Source organism: Buceros rhinoceros, unplaced genomic scaffold (genome assembly GCF_000710305.1).
Source record: "Buceros rhinoceros silvestris isolate BGI_N320 unplaced genomic scaffold, ASM71030v1 scaffold47342, whole genome shotgun sequence".
Taxonomy (NCBI): Eukaryota; Metazoa; Chordata; class Aves; order Bucerotiformes; family Bucerotidae; genus Buceros; species Buceros rhinoceros.
In genome coordinates, this window is record NW_010399210.1 from 8361 (window position 1) to 22656 (window position 14296).

At 37.9% G+C, this 14296-nt stretch overlaps 1 protein-coding gene across 1 annotated transcript; it reads left to right on the top strand.

The window, feature by feature from the left end:
* The first annotated feature begins 10493 nt into the window (after positions 1 to 10493).
* PTH (parathyroid hormone) lies at positions 10494 to 11636 on the top strand. The gene is made up of 2 exons (XM_010131355.1): positions 10494 to 10582; positions 11366 to 11636. The coding sequence occupies exons 1-2, from the start codon at positions 10497 to 10499 to the stop codon at positions 11634 to 11636; spliced, it is 357 nt and encodes a 118-aa protein (XP_010129657.1). The 5' UTR covers positions 10494 to 10496.
* Positions 11637 to 14296: the final 2660 nt, after the last annotated feature.

The following is a 14296-nucleotide window of genomic DNA, read 5'->3' on the forward strand; positions in this document are numbered from 1 at the left end:
TCCTGGAAGGACACTGTTCCTCCAGGTATAACCTTAATGCAGTGAGGTCCTATTTGAGCATATCTGAGATCTGCCCATTCCAGTGCAGTGTCCTCTCTTTACAGTATTAGGCCGCTAGACCATTGTAGCAGTGACATAAATGCTCGCTGATTCGAAAAGGCAGTAACAACATAAAATCACATGCATTAAGGACTCCTGTGGTATTCTGGTTGCAAATACTTCCAATATACAACTTCACTGTAAAAGGCAGAGTTAGCATTTGATCCAAGAACGGCATTTCCACTTGTAATACACTGGGTCTGGGTTTGTGTACAGTTGTTTCTGTAAGGACAGGTTTCAGACCTCCAGAATGAGATCTTCCCTGTGCTTCTTAAATACTGTTGTTTTCCAGAGAAAGAAACTCTCCTCTGGCTTCTGTTGTAACCTTAAGTTCAAGGACAGCCTTGCAAATGTGCATGATTCAGTCTGCGTATTTGCTCCCCCTCACAGATCTCAGCCACGTGCATCCAGCCTAGCGCATCAAACATATGCCTTTGTGACCCTACCTGATTTAACCTTACAATCAGTGTTACAGTCTGATATTTCAGATCTGCTCTGCTTTTTACATGCCCCTTAACAAATATCTGCAGCCAAAGTCCCATCCTCAGATGCTGAAAATTAGCGTTGTTCCTTGGAGTTAGTACAACCATGTCAACTGAGCCACTGCTCCAGCAAACACGGAATGTAAGCTACAGGGGTGCACTCATTTTACAGCGGTGCGCAAAGAACCCGATTTATGGAGTGAACGGGTGTGTTTAGAGAACCGAGTTATGTAAATCATCTATTTTGGGGATTAGTCTTCCCTGAAGTTCTGAAAAAGGTAACTGGGTTGGGCTATTTATAGAGTCTGTTCCTATAGTTACCACACAGATGCTTGCATGGAACAAAACCAGTTAGCTCAAGCCATCTCCTCTGTGCACCTTGGTAAATTATACTCTTGCAAACGTTTGTAGATCTCTCAGATACAAACAGATTCGGGGGTCTAGGATGCTACTATTGCCTCAGCATCTGTTTGCACATTAGTATGCCCTATTTCCTGTTAGCTTCTCACCATGCCTTTGTTTTTCAGGTCATTTGTATAACAGAAATACGCAGTCTCTCTTTAAAGGAGTTTGCCATTGTATGAGAGAGGAGAAGGGGAATCTTGGCAAAACTAATGCAGTTATTGCCTGAATTATTCTGATCTTTAATTTCGCAAGTTTGCTAGGGATGACGGCTTAGAAACCTTCCTTTATATAATTCTGTTTTCTATGATGCATTTGTAGGATACCTGTAAAACTACAAAGCCCATCATTACTGCTACAGTATGATAACCGTGCACTAGATTAATGAAAAAATACAATCCACGCTCGAAGAGCTCACAATCTTGAGGTCATGCAGAACTGCATAACTTAGAGGAAGGGAAGGCACAGTTTATAGTAGAACAGCGTAGTGGGCAGTAAGAAGAGGGCGAAGGAGACAAGAAGCGGAAAGTTATCAGGCTAATGGAGAAAAGCCTGTTCCTAACATGGGGGTTACCACAGAGGAAATCAAGTTGAGGACAGGATTCCACAGAGAAGACCATTTCAATAGGACTATGAAGCACGGAAAATGAAGTGGCTTGCTCAGGCAGAACTGGTTCATTTTTACCTTCACTAGTCTGGCCTATGAGACAGGGAGATCACGATGTAAAACGAAGAGTAGCTGAAAAGGAGGTCAGAAATACAGAGTTAGGTCCTTCTCTGCTCAGCATTCTATATTGTCATTTGTGCTCAGTGCAAACTAAGCACGGTTCGATTGGTTTCTATCCTAGCCCAAACTGCACACATTGAAGGGGCAACGTGCAGTGCACAAAAGTGGGGGTCTGGGCCTTTTACAAAAAGCATAGAAAATTAAGATGAAGAGTCTGAATTTCATATGGAAGAAGAGACACTGCCCAGGAATAGATGTTAGCAAAGGGTAAGCAGAGAACTAAGCAGTTTAACAGGAAAAAAATCTAAATTGAGATAGTCTATATAGCTTTGTGAGAGAGGAGAAATACATATCCACCAGGAAGATCTAAAAGAGACATATTGACTCGAATCGTGTATCTAATTCACTGAAACTACCACTGCAATTAATAATAGTGCTCTCCTCTGTTGAAGATCGCAGTAGAAGAGGCCAGGGTGATGATCTGTAAAGGCAAACTCATTTTTCCTTCCTTTGAATCTCAGTGGCTCAACACACAGGAACAAAGAAGCGAAAGCAAACAGCTGCAGAGCGCTGTGAGCCGTACCTCTCACCACACAGTGCGTTTGCTCACAGACCGCACTGTCGAATCCACCCAGAGAAAAGAATGACGTAAAAAGCAGAACAGGAAGTGGCTGATGCTCAGAATGCACATAAGGCACAAGACTTTTTGATGAACTAAATTATGAGAATTACTATAAGAGTTTCAAGTAAGTACTGATATTTTAGGAAGGTCTAAGAAGAAAAATGGGTTTTGAGAAAATTACTGGTCAACATAGAAAGAATTCAAATATACAGAGAATGCAAACAAACTGCATGTATTTAAAATGTCTTTTGAATTCTGTAACAGAAAATTATTAATTCAAGAATTTAATTTTGACAATTATTAATAATCCAGATAATAATGTAGTGAAAAGGATGGATTAAATAAAGCAGGGAAAATACAGAAAAAGTTTTATCCCTTTAGAAAATAATATAAATATATGTACAAATATATTAAGAGAGTATCTTGAAGAAACTTCAGGTCAAAATATTTAACTACTGAATTAATCTTCAATAAGTTTTGTATCTATCTAGAAGTTTTCATTTAAAGGACTTGATTTCTGGGACATTTTATTTGTGGTAATTAATATCTCAAAAAATGAAAAGCTTCATATAAAATACAACTCTTTTTTTTTTGTCCTTAGTAACACCAATATTAGAGGGTCTGCATCTTCTTGCATGTTTGCATAGCACCCATATTTTATTTCAAAAGCAAAACAGAAAGCAATGATTTTTTGCCAGTTCTCTATGTTTTCATGATTTTCAGCTGGCTGTTGACTAAGATTTTTTCAGAACATTTTACTGGACTGAAGGAAAGGTCTGAAATGTCATCATTCATTTGTAAATTGTACTTGTCATTCCCATGAGATTTCATCAAGCTCCAGATTGCTTACTTGGATGCTATCTGCTCATCTGCAGTGATTGCAAAAAATATGGGAATATGACCTTGAAATGTCTTTTCAGTAGAAAGGATAGAAAAATACGTGGCTACCTGCATTAAACATGAAGACCTTCACTGTTCTATCCTGTATCATCCTGAGTCTTCATGGTTATTTTCTGCAGAGCTAGCACATTCATTCTTACGATGGTTTTGTGAGGTCAAAGCTGACACTTGTAGATACCTGCTGCTCCCTACCTTCAACCTTCAGGACCAGGCAGACACTAACATTAATTACTTAAACCTTTTTTAGTAGATGTCTTAATTGCTTTTAAAATTGTGATTTTATAGTATGTGCCTGTGTGGGCAAATGTATGCTGAAGAGAGGGCTCCTGAACCCTGAATTCTTGAGAGAGGTGCTTCAGACTGGAAAAGGAGTGGGAATGGATTTTAGCCTCACTCTTGTTTCAATGTTAGATGCATTTCCCTCTGGGATTACTTGTGGTCTCAAACCCGGACTCCTTGTGTGGCTTGTCAGGGATGCCATGTCGGTTTCAAGGATGACAAAAAAAGAACCTGAACCCTCATTAGGACTCCAGCTGCATTGCATGTCATTAAAAGGGAGCTCCAGCCTGCACAAAGTATCTAGAGCCAGTAATAGGCCAGTAAACACTCTGGCCTACATATGACTCTTTATATGCGTGCATATGTATATACATAATTCAATACGGTGTTGATCCCCAAAACCCAATGATCCAGCAGCGGGTTTGAGTACCAGCTTCCTATCTACTGAAAAAGGTCATAAAGTACCATATTGTTCATCGTAGCAATTAATTCAGTACAGCACTGACAGCATGGCGTTTCAGTGTCAGGAAGGCTATTATCACACTAAGTAATTATTGACCGTAAAATGATTTACCAGAGCTTGTAAATCCAAAGTAAAACCTATGCTTTCACACACAATTCTATAAATACTTACATATTTAGTTTACAATTCACTACCTACTTTTAAAATGTGCCAATATGTATGTAAACCACGGCTTTTCTTATTGTTCATGATGTACAATAGTATTGTTGTTACTGACCACTGAAAAATATCTCTGTAGAGACCAAGAGGTACCTCATCTTCATGACTTTCCTTAACAGACATTTTAGCATTCCTTCAGGCTGCTCTGGGCTATTTCATCAAGCTTCAGATTCTTCTCATGAGAGAGAGATGAGGTAAGCAGGGCTCTCCATTTAGGCTCCAAACCAGCCATGTAATGCTATGTGAAATTCTAGGCAGCCATGGTATAGGGTGGCATGCAGAGAGCAAGCACTCATACATTCATGATCATATCATCAAAGCCTGGCATGTCCATGGTAGGTCAACAGATAAATTCCATCATGAACTGGATAGCTCTATTAGATAACTTGACTAAGTTGCATTAAGAGCAAAAGGGGGTGTCCATTCAGACACTGTATATATTTCACTTAATCAGTGAAAGCTCTAGCAAAAATCTGGATCACAACTATCATTAGAGTGTTCAGTTTATCTCCCTAGGTAAGCAAGTGTACTTAAAAGTCAGGTGACTGGGACTAGAAGCTACCAGCTTCTGTTTTCTCTCTGATCTTTTTCTCAATGATGATTGCATTTAATCTGTCTGCCTGAATGTCCATAACCTCGAAACAAACATCATCAGTATATACCTTCCTCAGAAAGAAATCAAGGAGATTCAGGAACATTGTGATTCTGAGATGAAAGATTTTATGTAACTGGAGAAAAATTGGCAAGCAATTATTTCCAAATTCAGATTTGCCAGTAGCTGCTAAAAACACAAACTAAAACTGTGATAAGCCATCTTTTGGTTTTCACATAAGTCTCTGTGCTGTTTTTTGTCTAACTGGAAACCGGCATGTGGTCAAAGCTTCACCTAGCTGCAAGAACCCCCAAAACACCTGAGGATACCCAATATTGCTTACATAAATTACCAAACATGCCGCAGTGGTATTTGAAAAGCCACAAATCTTGTCAATCACATGAAATTCTAAAGAGTTTACTGACTGTCACTTTGGCTCTTCATTGTGTCAAGGCAGAAACATTCCTTGGACACATTTAGAAAAGTTGCCTCACCAGTCATCCAGTGTGTCACCAATTACTTTGTTCCCTTGCTCGATGATCTCCTAATATTCTTTCAGCCATAGCTGCAGTTCGAAAGCATTTCATCTGGAGCTACCCACTGGGACAAGCACAGTGCAAAAAGTCTGCTCTTGTAAATAGCACAGAAATAATCTGACTGCAGTATTTAAGCCTTAAATCTAAAGGATGAATATTTCTGTGGCAATATTAATACACCACATATATAACTGATTTCTGAAAATATCAGTTTGTGAAATAGATTTGTGCTTTAGTCACTTAAGAGTATAATTCTAGAAAGCTTTCTGTCCTCTAACCATATTCCAGTAACGTATCTCAGGATGTGTTTAATTTCAAGATGCAGTTTAATACTTTTCCCTGATAAAATTAATAGAATATATGAAGTAGGTTATAAAGAATTCAGAATTTCTAGAATTTGGCCATTGTACACCTACCTGGCTGTAAAATCTGTCTAATTGCTTTCAGCTTATTTTCACCTCTGGAGTCTGATGACATTCAATGGCACAAATTTAACGTGTCATGCCACCTGCAAACAAACCAACACAAAGATTTCTTCACGCACAGTTGATTCAAGTATCTCTACAATCTATAAAGGAAGGTCAGGGAAGGGTAGTTCTCTGGGTGAGCATGAAAAATCCTTGTCAGAGGAAAAGGCTGTGGTCAGCTCTTCCCTCTCGCACTGTGATTCCAGCATCCTCAGTTCCTCAGCCCACTCCCTCATCTTCAGGAGTGCCATGCCCTCGTTTGATGTCTATGATGCCTCACGGCACAGAGGAGGCATTACTGTGATACACTCTGGAGTACATTGCTATGAGGTCTCATCTCCAGTATAACATTCTAAGGTTTTAGGTGATGATAAAAGAGAACACTCAGTTCAAGCTTAGATCTAGCCTGAGACAGTTTGCTGGTACACAGGAAGAAATAATCACAAATTTGAACTACAATCTTCTAAGCATTATGGTATTTCAGCCTAAGACATATAAAAAGTTACCTGCTCTCACTTCTTCCTCTTCCAAAGGAAAATAAATTTCAGTATTGATAACGCAACATATATACCAATAGTTTGCAATCAATTTTGGAATCAGTTGCCTCTGTCTGGTAGATACCTGAAGCATTTCACAGTTCATAGTTTCCTGGCTGCTCAGTTGTCCCCACTATTTCATGCACTGGCTCATTCATACTTGCTCTTTTCAGAATACCGAAACTCAGCAACCAACTGCATCTTCCCTCCTCTCGTTCCAAAAGAAGCAAAAATTGTGTCCTGTAGGTCAGTCCTCATTTGTAGGCACTAATGTAGGCAGAAATGTACCCTCACTAGTAGAAGGTAATTTCCTAAGAAACGTAAGGATTTTTTCACCCTTATTTTGCCACTGTATACACAGTCTTACACCTACAAAGGATCATGAAATGCCTTTTCATCGAGAAGATGATATTTCCTTTTTTCTTTCTGCCATAGGAGTTTATATACCTCTTTTTCACCATAGTGTCTATAAATTTGGGTAGTCAAGTCTCCTACTGAACAGTATTTCCGCAGGTGTTAGCCCTGGTTTCCATTAAGTAGTGCCCAAAAGAGATGTGAAATTTTTTAAGGGATGCTTAAGAAAGACAAAAAATTGAATCTGAACATGAATCCATGGCTTTCTAAAACATTAAAAGAGCTCAAAACCATTTTCAGCTCATCATTACACAGTGGATATGCTGTGTCCAAAAAAAATGTACACAGTTACAGTACTTCGTGTAGGAACTATGCTAATTTGGTCCATTATCTGTCATTCCCACATTTGATATGCCAAGTTTAGCAAATATAGATAATGTGAGATGTTCTTAGCAGCTGCATTTTCAAATAACATCATTTCTGGATATCAGGTATAATAATTCAAATCAAATCAGATATTTTTTCTGCATATACATATAATGCTATGCCAAGTTCGAGCTGTAATTTGAATTTTCTTTAATTACCATCACAGGCTCTATTTGTTTACAAATAGTGGGGTATAAATTTCATATTTTTATTACTTTTGTATCTTCACTCATCTGAGGCAAACACTGCAATTCTAGTTTCTCTTGTGTATTTTTGAATACATGAATATTTTTAAAGTACCAAGTTTAGCCATCTTTGTTTGAGATTTTAGGTAGAATCTATTCAGTACCTTTGAATAAAAATGCCAATAAATAAGAAATCCTATTTCAGAGTTGTTTTAAAGACTAGGTATGAACCAAATAAGCCAGCTAAAATGACGTCTTGTTTAAGAGCATCTGCGCTAACATTGAATAAGTTGTCTGAAGTGAATAAAGTATTTTCGATTACAACGTCATACTCTGGTGTTTGTCTCAGTTTTGTTCAGAACACCAGCCGGGTGTCTTTTCCGGCTTTACACGTGTGTTGTATGGGATGTAACTGCAACTAAAAGAATAACATTGGCAACTCAGGTTTGCTAACGCTCATTTTGCGATTGTTCTTAATGGCTTATTGCCAGTTTTTGCTCTCAGTTACTGCCAGTTTCTATGAAAGCATGGGGTTTTATAGACAGACACAAGATTTTCTAATGCTCGTCCTTTAGTCAAGGCTTTGCTGTCATACGCTAGAGGCTCCAGCTGATTGCCAGGCCTCTGTGAAAACACTGCCTTGAGGCTTTGTGTCACACTCTTCCTTACGGTAATATCTGAAAAATGGAGCCTTTCCTTATCAACTCGACAGAGATTTTTCAAATCCTTTCCTGGCTTGCCCCGGACATAGTACATTGATAGTCACTAAAGCCTTCAGGTTAGTATCCCTAGAGGCCACAACAGATACAAATCTCCTAATAAAACATATAATTGCATAAACCTCGGTGTGCTTTCTTTTTGTGTAGATGGAAGGGCATTGACAACTGTCAGGATAACGTCAGAAGCTATCTCTACCCCGTGTCTTGAGCTTGTTTAAGTGGGTTAATTCTTTACGTCTCAGTTTACTATTTACTAAGGGAATCACGAGATCACTTTAGAATTTTTTGGAGTTTCTGGTTCTTCCTCTCGTTTCCCATGAGAATACCATTTGTGTAAATTAATATTATAAAATACCTCTTTTACCCCTTTGTGAAATGCAACAGGTATATAGCATAGCCAAAAAAGCATTCATGGCAGAAACAATAATAGCTTCCAAATAGTGTGTTAAAATGTGCAGATGTAAAATTTTCGTGCTTTTTTCCTGGAGAAATATGCTGGAACCCAGAAGAAGCATCTAATGTAGGAAAAATATCTTGCAGCCAAAAATAATCTTTCTTCATACATATGGTAAAGTATTGATGATTTACACATTTCACTTCTTAGAATGTAGGCAAAGATTTCTTTTCCAAAATTTGTAACGTATTAACTTACATCAAGCCTCTTCAAATGCCTACATTTCATCTAGCGCATTTGGGAGATTCAGGGATATTCAAAGGCACAGGTGTAACAGAACGGTGAGGGTCTAACACTGCACTGTAACAACTTTTCAGTACCACCAGCTACTCGTTAAAAACATGAGCCTCTATCACCTTGAGGCTTCTGCTCCTCTCCAGTATATCCTTTCATAAAGAAACCTGAAGGGACTATTCTTATTTCCTACAAGTTTTATAGAAGTTAGCTTTCCAATATTTTGTTTTAATCTTGTACGTGCAGATCACTAACATCACTACCCCATTTTTTACCCACCTGCATTTAACAACACACAGCTTGCTTTGCAAAGTCTTCCAACAACTTCCGAGATCCTGCAATCATATTATCTACGAGTAACAGGGAATCTGAATTTAAAAGTTAAACCTCTTCACAGCTACCCAGGATACTTTCTTTTTGCTGAGACCTTTCTTTTCCCTGTAAATGCCAAATTAACAAAAGCATCCGAGGGTGGGTACATGAGGGTCAGGAGGGTGTGTGTTGAGAGTGACATCAACTGAGACAATAAAAGGGCTTCTAAGTTACTTAGAAGCTCTATTTTAAAGTTACATTTAAGGGGTCCACTAAACCAATTCAGTAGTCTTTAAATATACTTGACATCAAGAGACAGTCATCTGCCGACATACCCAAACGAGATACTCCCTGGTAAGTATACTCTGTTTTATTTCCAAGTTCTCTAAAGGACTTACTTAGAAAATTTTATTATTGATTCTTTGTTCATGTTTACATTAGCTTCTTTTCAGACTATCTGAAAAATATAAAGTGAATATAAGTAAGATTAAACTCTTTTATTATCTGAACCAAATTTGTGAAATAAAAAAAACCTGAGACAGTTGGAAATACCTTGAAGTGGATCCAACTCATTAATTTATAATATTGGGTTAGACAGACTGCCTGGACCACATTCATACTATCCTGTAAGATACTATGTAATACATGCTTATCTGACCTAGAGTAAAGCTGCAGAGAATATTGCAAAAATGGCATTATGGAGTTTTATATTTCTTACGTTTCAGTTACTCAGTATCAAAGTTCTTAAGCTGTAACAAAAAGATGCCTTTTGGGGCTGCCAATACTGAAAATCTAAACAGGAAATGGATACTTGGACTGTGTTGTTTCTGCCTGTTGTAGCATCATCAGTAATAAATATATTTCAAATATATCCCAAGTGGCACTGTGCTGATGATGTACAAAGCAGAGTGGAATTCATACTGGCAATGCAGGATTTTCACTGGAAAAAATGAGCAGCTCAGTTCTGATTTCTTTTATGTAATGCAACAGGGAGTGACGTAACTCTGCAAAACTGTCAGAAAAAGTGTCAGCCCCTTTGTTCTAAAGAATATGCAAAAGAAATAGATAACAAATTTTTTACTTGCATAGGTATATGCAAGTATTTCAACATACCCGGAGCATATAAAGTATAAACTATTTTTTAATAATAATAACAATAGTAGTAGTATTGAAAGAACATGGTGCTTTTCACCCAGTTATCCAAGAGATGGGTACCCAGATGATGATGATGATGCAGGGCAGCTAAGGCTGTCCAAAGTTCTTAGACTTGCCTACGAAGTAAGAGTAAGTTGCTCACAAAATTAGTATTAGAACTAAATTCTTCAGTTACATTTCTTGCTTTAACCCATTTCACAAAAAAAAAAAGTATTTTCCAAAATCACTTCTCTGATGTCTTTCTTCAACTTTTTTTCTAAATTCCTTTGGAATTAACAGGAAATACTTGAAATACATATTTATAAATTATTAATTTCTATCTTTGTAGACAAAATGACTTCTATAAAAAACCTGGCCAGGACTGCAATCATTTTATATGCCATATGCTTTCTTACAAACTCCGATGGAAGACCGATGATGTAAGTACATTATTATACATTTCTGAAGTTGTTCTTATTGTGCACTTCTTTAGCTGTTCTTGAGAACAGGGCTGGTTTATCTATATGTAATTTTACATGTAGGTGAGTCTTTCTGTCCCTGCTTTTGAACCCTTTGGCCAAGCTGGCCAAATTCTTTCCTCTAGATACAGCTGTAGAGATCTCAGACACTCTTACACATTTTTTGAAAACAGGCAGCTGAGTAGAGGGAGAAAAGTCATGCAAGCGTTCTCTTAGGAATATCACTGGGAAAGCTGCCTCTCTTATTAGACGCTTGGGGGTCTACACAGGAGGGCATCTTTTTTACTGTGTGAGAATTTACCTGGAACTTGCACTTGGACCCTAACATCAGTCAGTACTAAGGCACAAATCCACTGGAAATTATGCTTCCTTAGCTCTAGTGTTCGCAGAAAATTACCGCTGAATAAATGCCATAGTTTTTAATAATCAGATACCTGTTACCGTATAAGCCCTAAGCTAATCTACATCTAACGTAAATGATAAATATATAATCGAACAACATTGTCACAAGCATTTTCCCATTTTTGATGCCTTCTCACTAATATATCCATTACCAATAAAAAAATCGTCACCCACCCTCCTTCACTTCTCCAGATGTCATCCTATTCCTTACAATTAGAAAGCTAGGTTCTATAGCTCTGTTTTGCGAACCCACAGAAGTTCCCAAACCTGGGGTTTTGCGTGAAGATCTAGAATTCAAGAAGGGCCACTGTGAGCCTCTTTCTTTGCTTTTCTTTCATGCAGGAAAAGATCTGTGAGTGAGATGCAATTAATGCATAATCTCGGAGAGCATCGACACACCGTGGAGAGACAGGACTGGCTTCAGATGAAACTGCAGGATGTGCACAGTGCCTTCGAGGACGGTAGGACCCAGAGGCCTCGAAACAAGGATGATGTCGTCCTGGGTGAGACAAGAAGTCGAAGGCGGCTCCCTGAGCATTTGCGGGCAATGCAGAAGAAATCCATTGATCTGGACAAAGCTTACATGGATGTACTTTTTAAAACAAAGCCATAATGAAAAAAAGCCAGAGCATTATGTCAGTCCAAGTAAGCACGTGTCTGTATATCATTGATCAAGTAGGGCATTTTATTATTATTTATTCAGAATGCAATAGGGTTTAAAGGCTCCATTCATGCCCCATTGAGTTAGACATTTCACAAGCAAATAACAAAATGTATTTACAGTCCACCCATGAGCATTGCTGCTAGTTTCTGGGTATCTTTTAAATGGCTAATACAGCTTATAAATTTCCAAGCATAAAAAGAAATTCAAAAGAGTAAGAAAGTCGAAAAATCATTTAAGACCAGTTTTACTACTCTCATATGGACAGCATTGGTATGTCATCACTAGGCTTATTTGCACTGTTAACCAAAACTGAATAAATGCAGTGGAACCTGTCTCCAGAATAAGGCACTACTTTACTTAGGATTAAATCTTGCTTAACTTTTTATAAATGAAAATACGTAAACTTAAATCCACATCTATTTTCAGAAGAAGGCCTAAAATCAGATAAACATTAATTACATAGCAAAAGCTGCATGATAATAACTAAGGATTGAAGAGTTCATATATAAAAAATTAAAGTAGGAAGCAAAGCTTAAGATTAAAGTACAATGGGATAAAATTAAACAAAATCATGCATGAAACAGAACCTATAATTAACTGCAGAAACAGTGGGAGCAGAGATGGTAGCCCGTAGCTAAGTATGGCCCTAAACATAGAACTAGGAGTTTATTCTATACCAAACCATTACAACTGAAACAAAAATCTTGCAATATATATTTTTTGTCCCTCATTTTCTCTGTAAACTATCCCTCAATTTCTGTATGCTGTGTTAGGCCTCATGTAAGTATTTCTGTTTGTGAGTCCAGTGGCTCTCATAAATAAAATTACTCATTTTCACTGCAATTTTTAGTAGACTTGGGATCTTAGCTTGCCAAATCTCCAGAATGAGAGCAATTAACCTGCAGAAATCAGCCTGGGAGAAGAACCATTAGCTGTAATGCATTCAATCAAGACTCAAAAAGAGTAACAATAATTTTAGAAAACTAGCAAATACAAATTTATTTTGAATGGAATATGCACATATGTGCTTAGGACCCTCAATTATTTCTGACTAATAAGAACGTGTTCTCAGTAAGAATAAAGGTGGTTGCCTCCAAATTTGCCATTGCCAGAGCTCAAACTAGGTGAATTGCTGCTCTAAGTGTTCTGATATTGCTCCTTATTTGCTTGTTTGATGTCTAGCACACCTTGGGAACCCTAGTAGAAAACCCACAAGTCATTAGAGAATCAATGTAATCCGCTGGAGGCTAGAAAGGTGCTTGTGACTAGTGAACCGTAGTTCATAATCACGGCTATACTCGCAGTAAAGTAAAGGCCCTGATGCTGCAAGCAGACGGCGCGTGCCTGTGCGCACCGGCGGCCCCCCACACAGGCAAGGGCTCCATGCCGCTTCTCTGCTTGTGGAGTCGGGGCCTTAAAGTGCACTTTCTATTTATTCTTTTACCAGACATCTGTGCTAACTCAATGAAATACAATTGCATTTTTGTACCTGTGTCTCACTTATGTTATACCAAATAAAGTGGACCAAAAGCTCTTGGACATTATTCTAAAGCATAATCTCTGACTGACTGGTAACTAGCTATAATTAGCATTTGGGGCAAGGCTATTAGGCCATTTTATTTTATTAGAGCAATATAAATACAAAAATAATGATGAAATAATTTTTGCTTTCCTTTTGTCTTTCCTGCACACAAAATCATACTGGTAGTTAAACGAAAGGTGCTCACCTAGCACAACCTATTTATGTCCCCTTACAATAATGACACATGTGCAGAAACTATATCATCTTCAAGTGCCAAATTCATCAATTGCTTAATTTAGATCTAAACAAAGAATCCTATTATTTAAACAACTTGTTCTTCCCAATCTTCAGCTATCCAGTAGATGAGAGATGCTTACTTAAGTATTTAAACTTCCTGTATGCTTAAAAAAATAGTTGTTGCTTACAAAAGGCTTCAGGGTCAGAGACAGACAATGCACCATTGAACATTGTTTAGCTAGAAACACGGACACAGATGAACTGCGCTCAGCACTGTCTCATTTATGGCTAAAATCATCTTTGCTTCGCCCACATACAGTTCAGCTCTTCAGAAGAACTACAGAAATCACAGTGCTAGGTAATGCTCGTTAGGAAAAAAAAACCAAACGATGTAATTTGAATGAAATTACTAATGGTATCTAGAAAACAGATTTGTTATGGCTTTTCAGCTTAAACCTCTGATCAGCGTAGCAGCAGTCAAACCAGCAAAATGTTCAGAGTGAGGTAGAGGATGTTATAAAAATATTTTACTAGCATAATATATTGCAAGGATTTGTCTTCATCTGGACTAACGTGCAATTTTGGTCACCTCTTTCACAGATTAAAGGGACTAGAAAGAGGATGGTAAGAAATAGTAGGGCCACTGAAACCTATATGATAATAAATGGTAACAACAGCAGTCCGAAAGGAAACAAAAAGAGGCATGATAAAGATATGACGAATGAACAGCACAGAGAGATAAATGATACCTCTATTTCCAACACAAGGAAAGAGAGGCGACGAATTGCACTTGCACACGGCTGAATATGGAGCTTTTAGCTAGTATGAGCCAAAATCTCATCTCCAGCCA

Bases quoted from the DNA above. Each gene is read 5' to 3' on its own strand.
- PTH (XM_010131355.1), top strand. From the start codon at position 10,497: ATGACTTCTATAAAAAACCTGGCCAGGACTGCAATCATTTTATATGCC. The intron at 10,583-11,365 runs GTAAGTACATTA...TCTTTCATGCAG, and splicing joins TCCGATGGAAGACCGATGAT to GAAAAGATCTGTGAGTGAGA.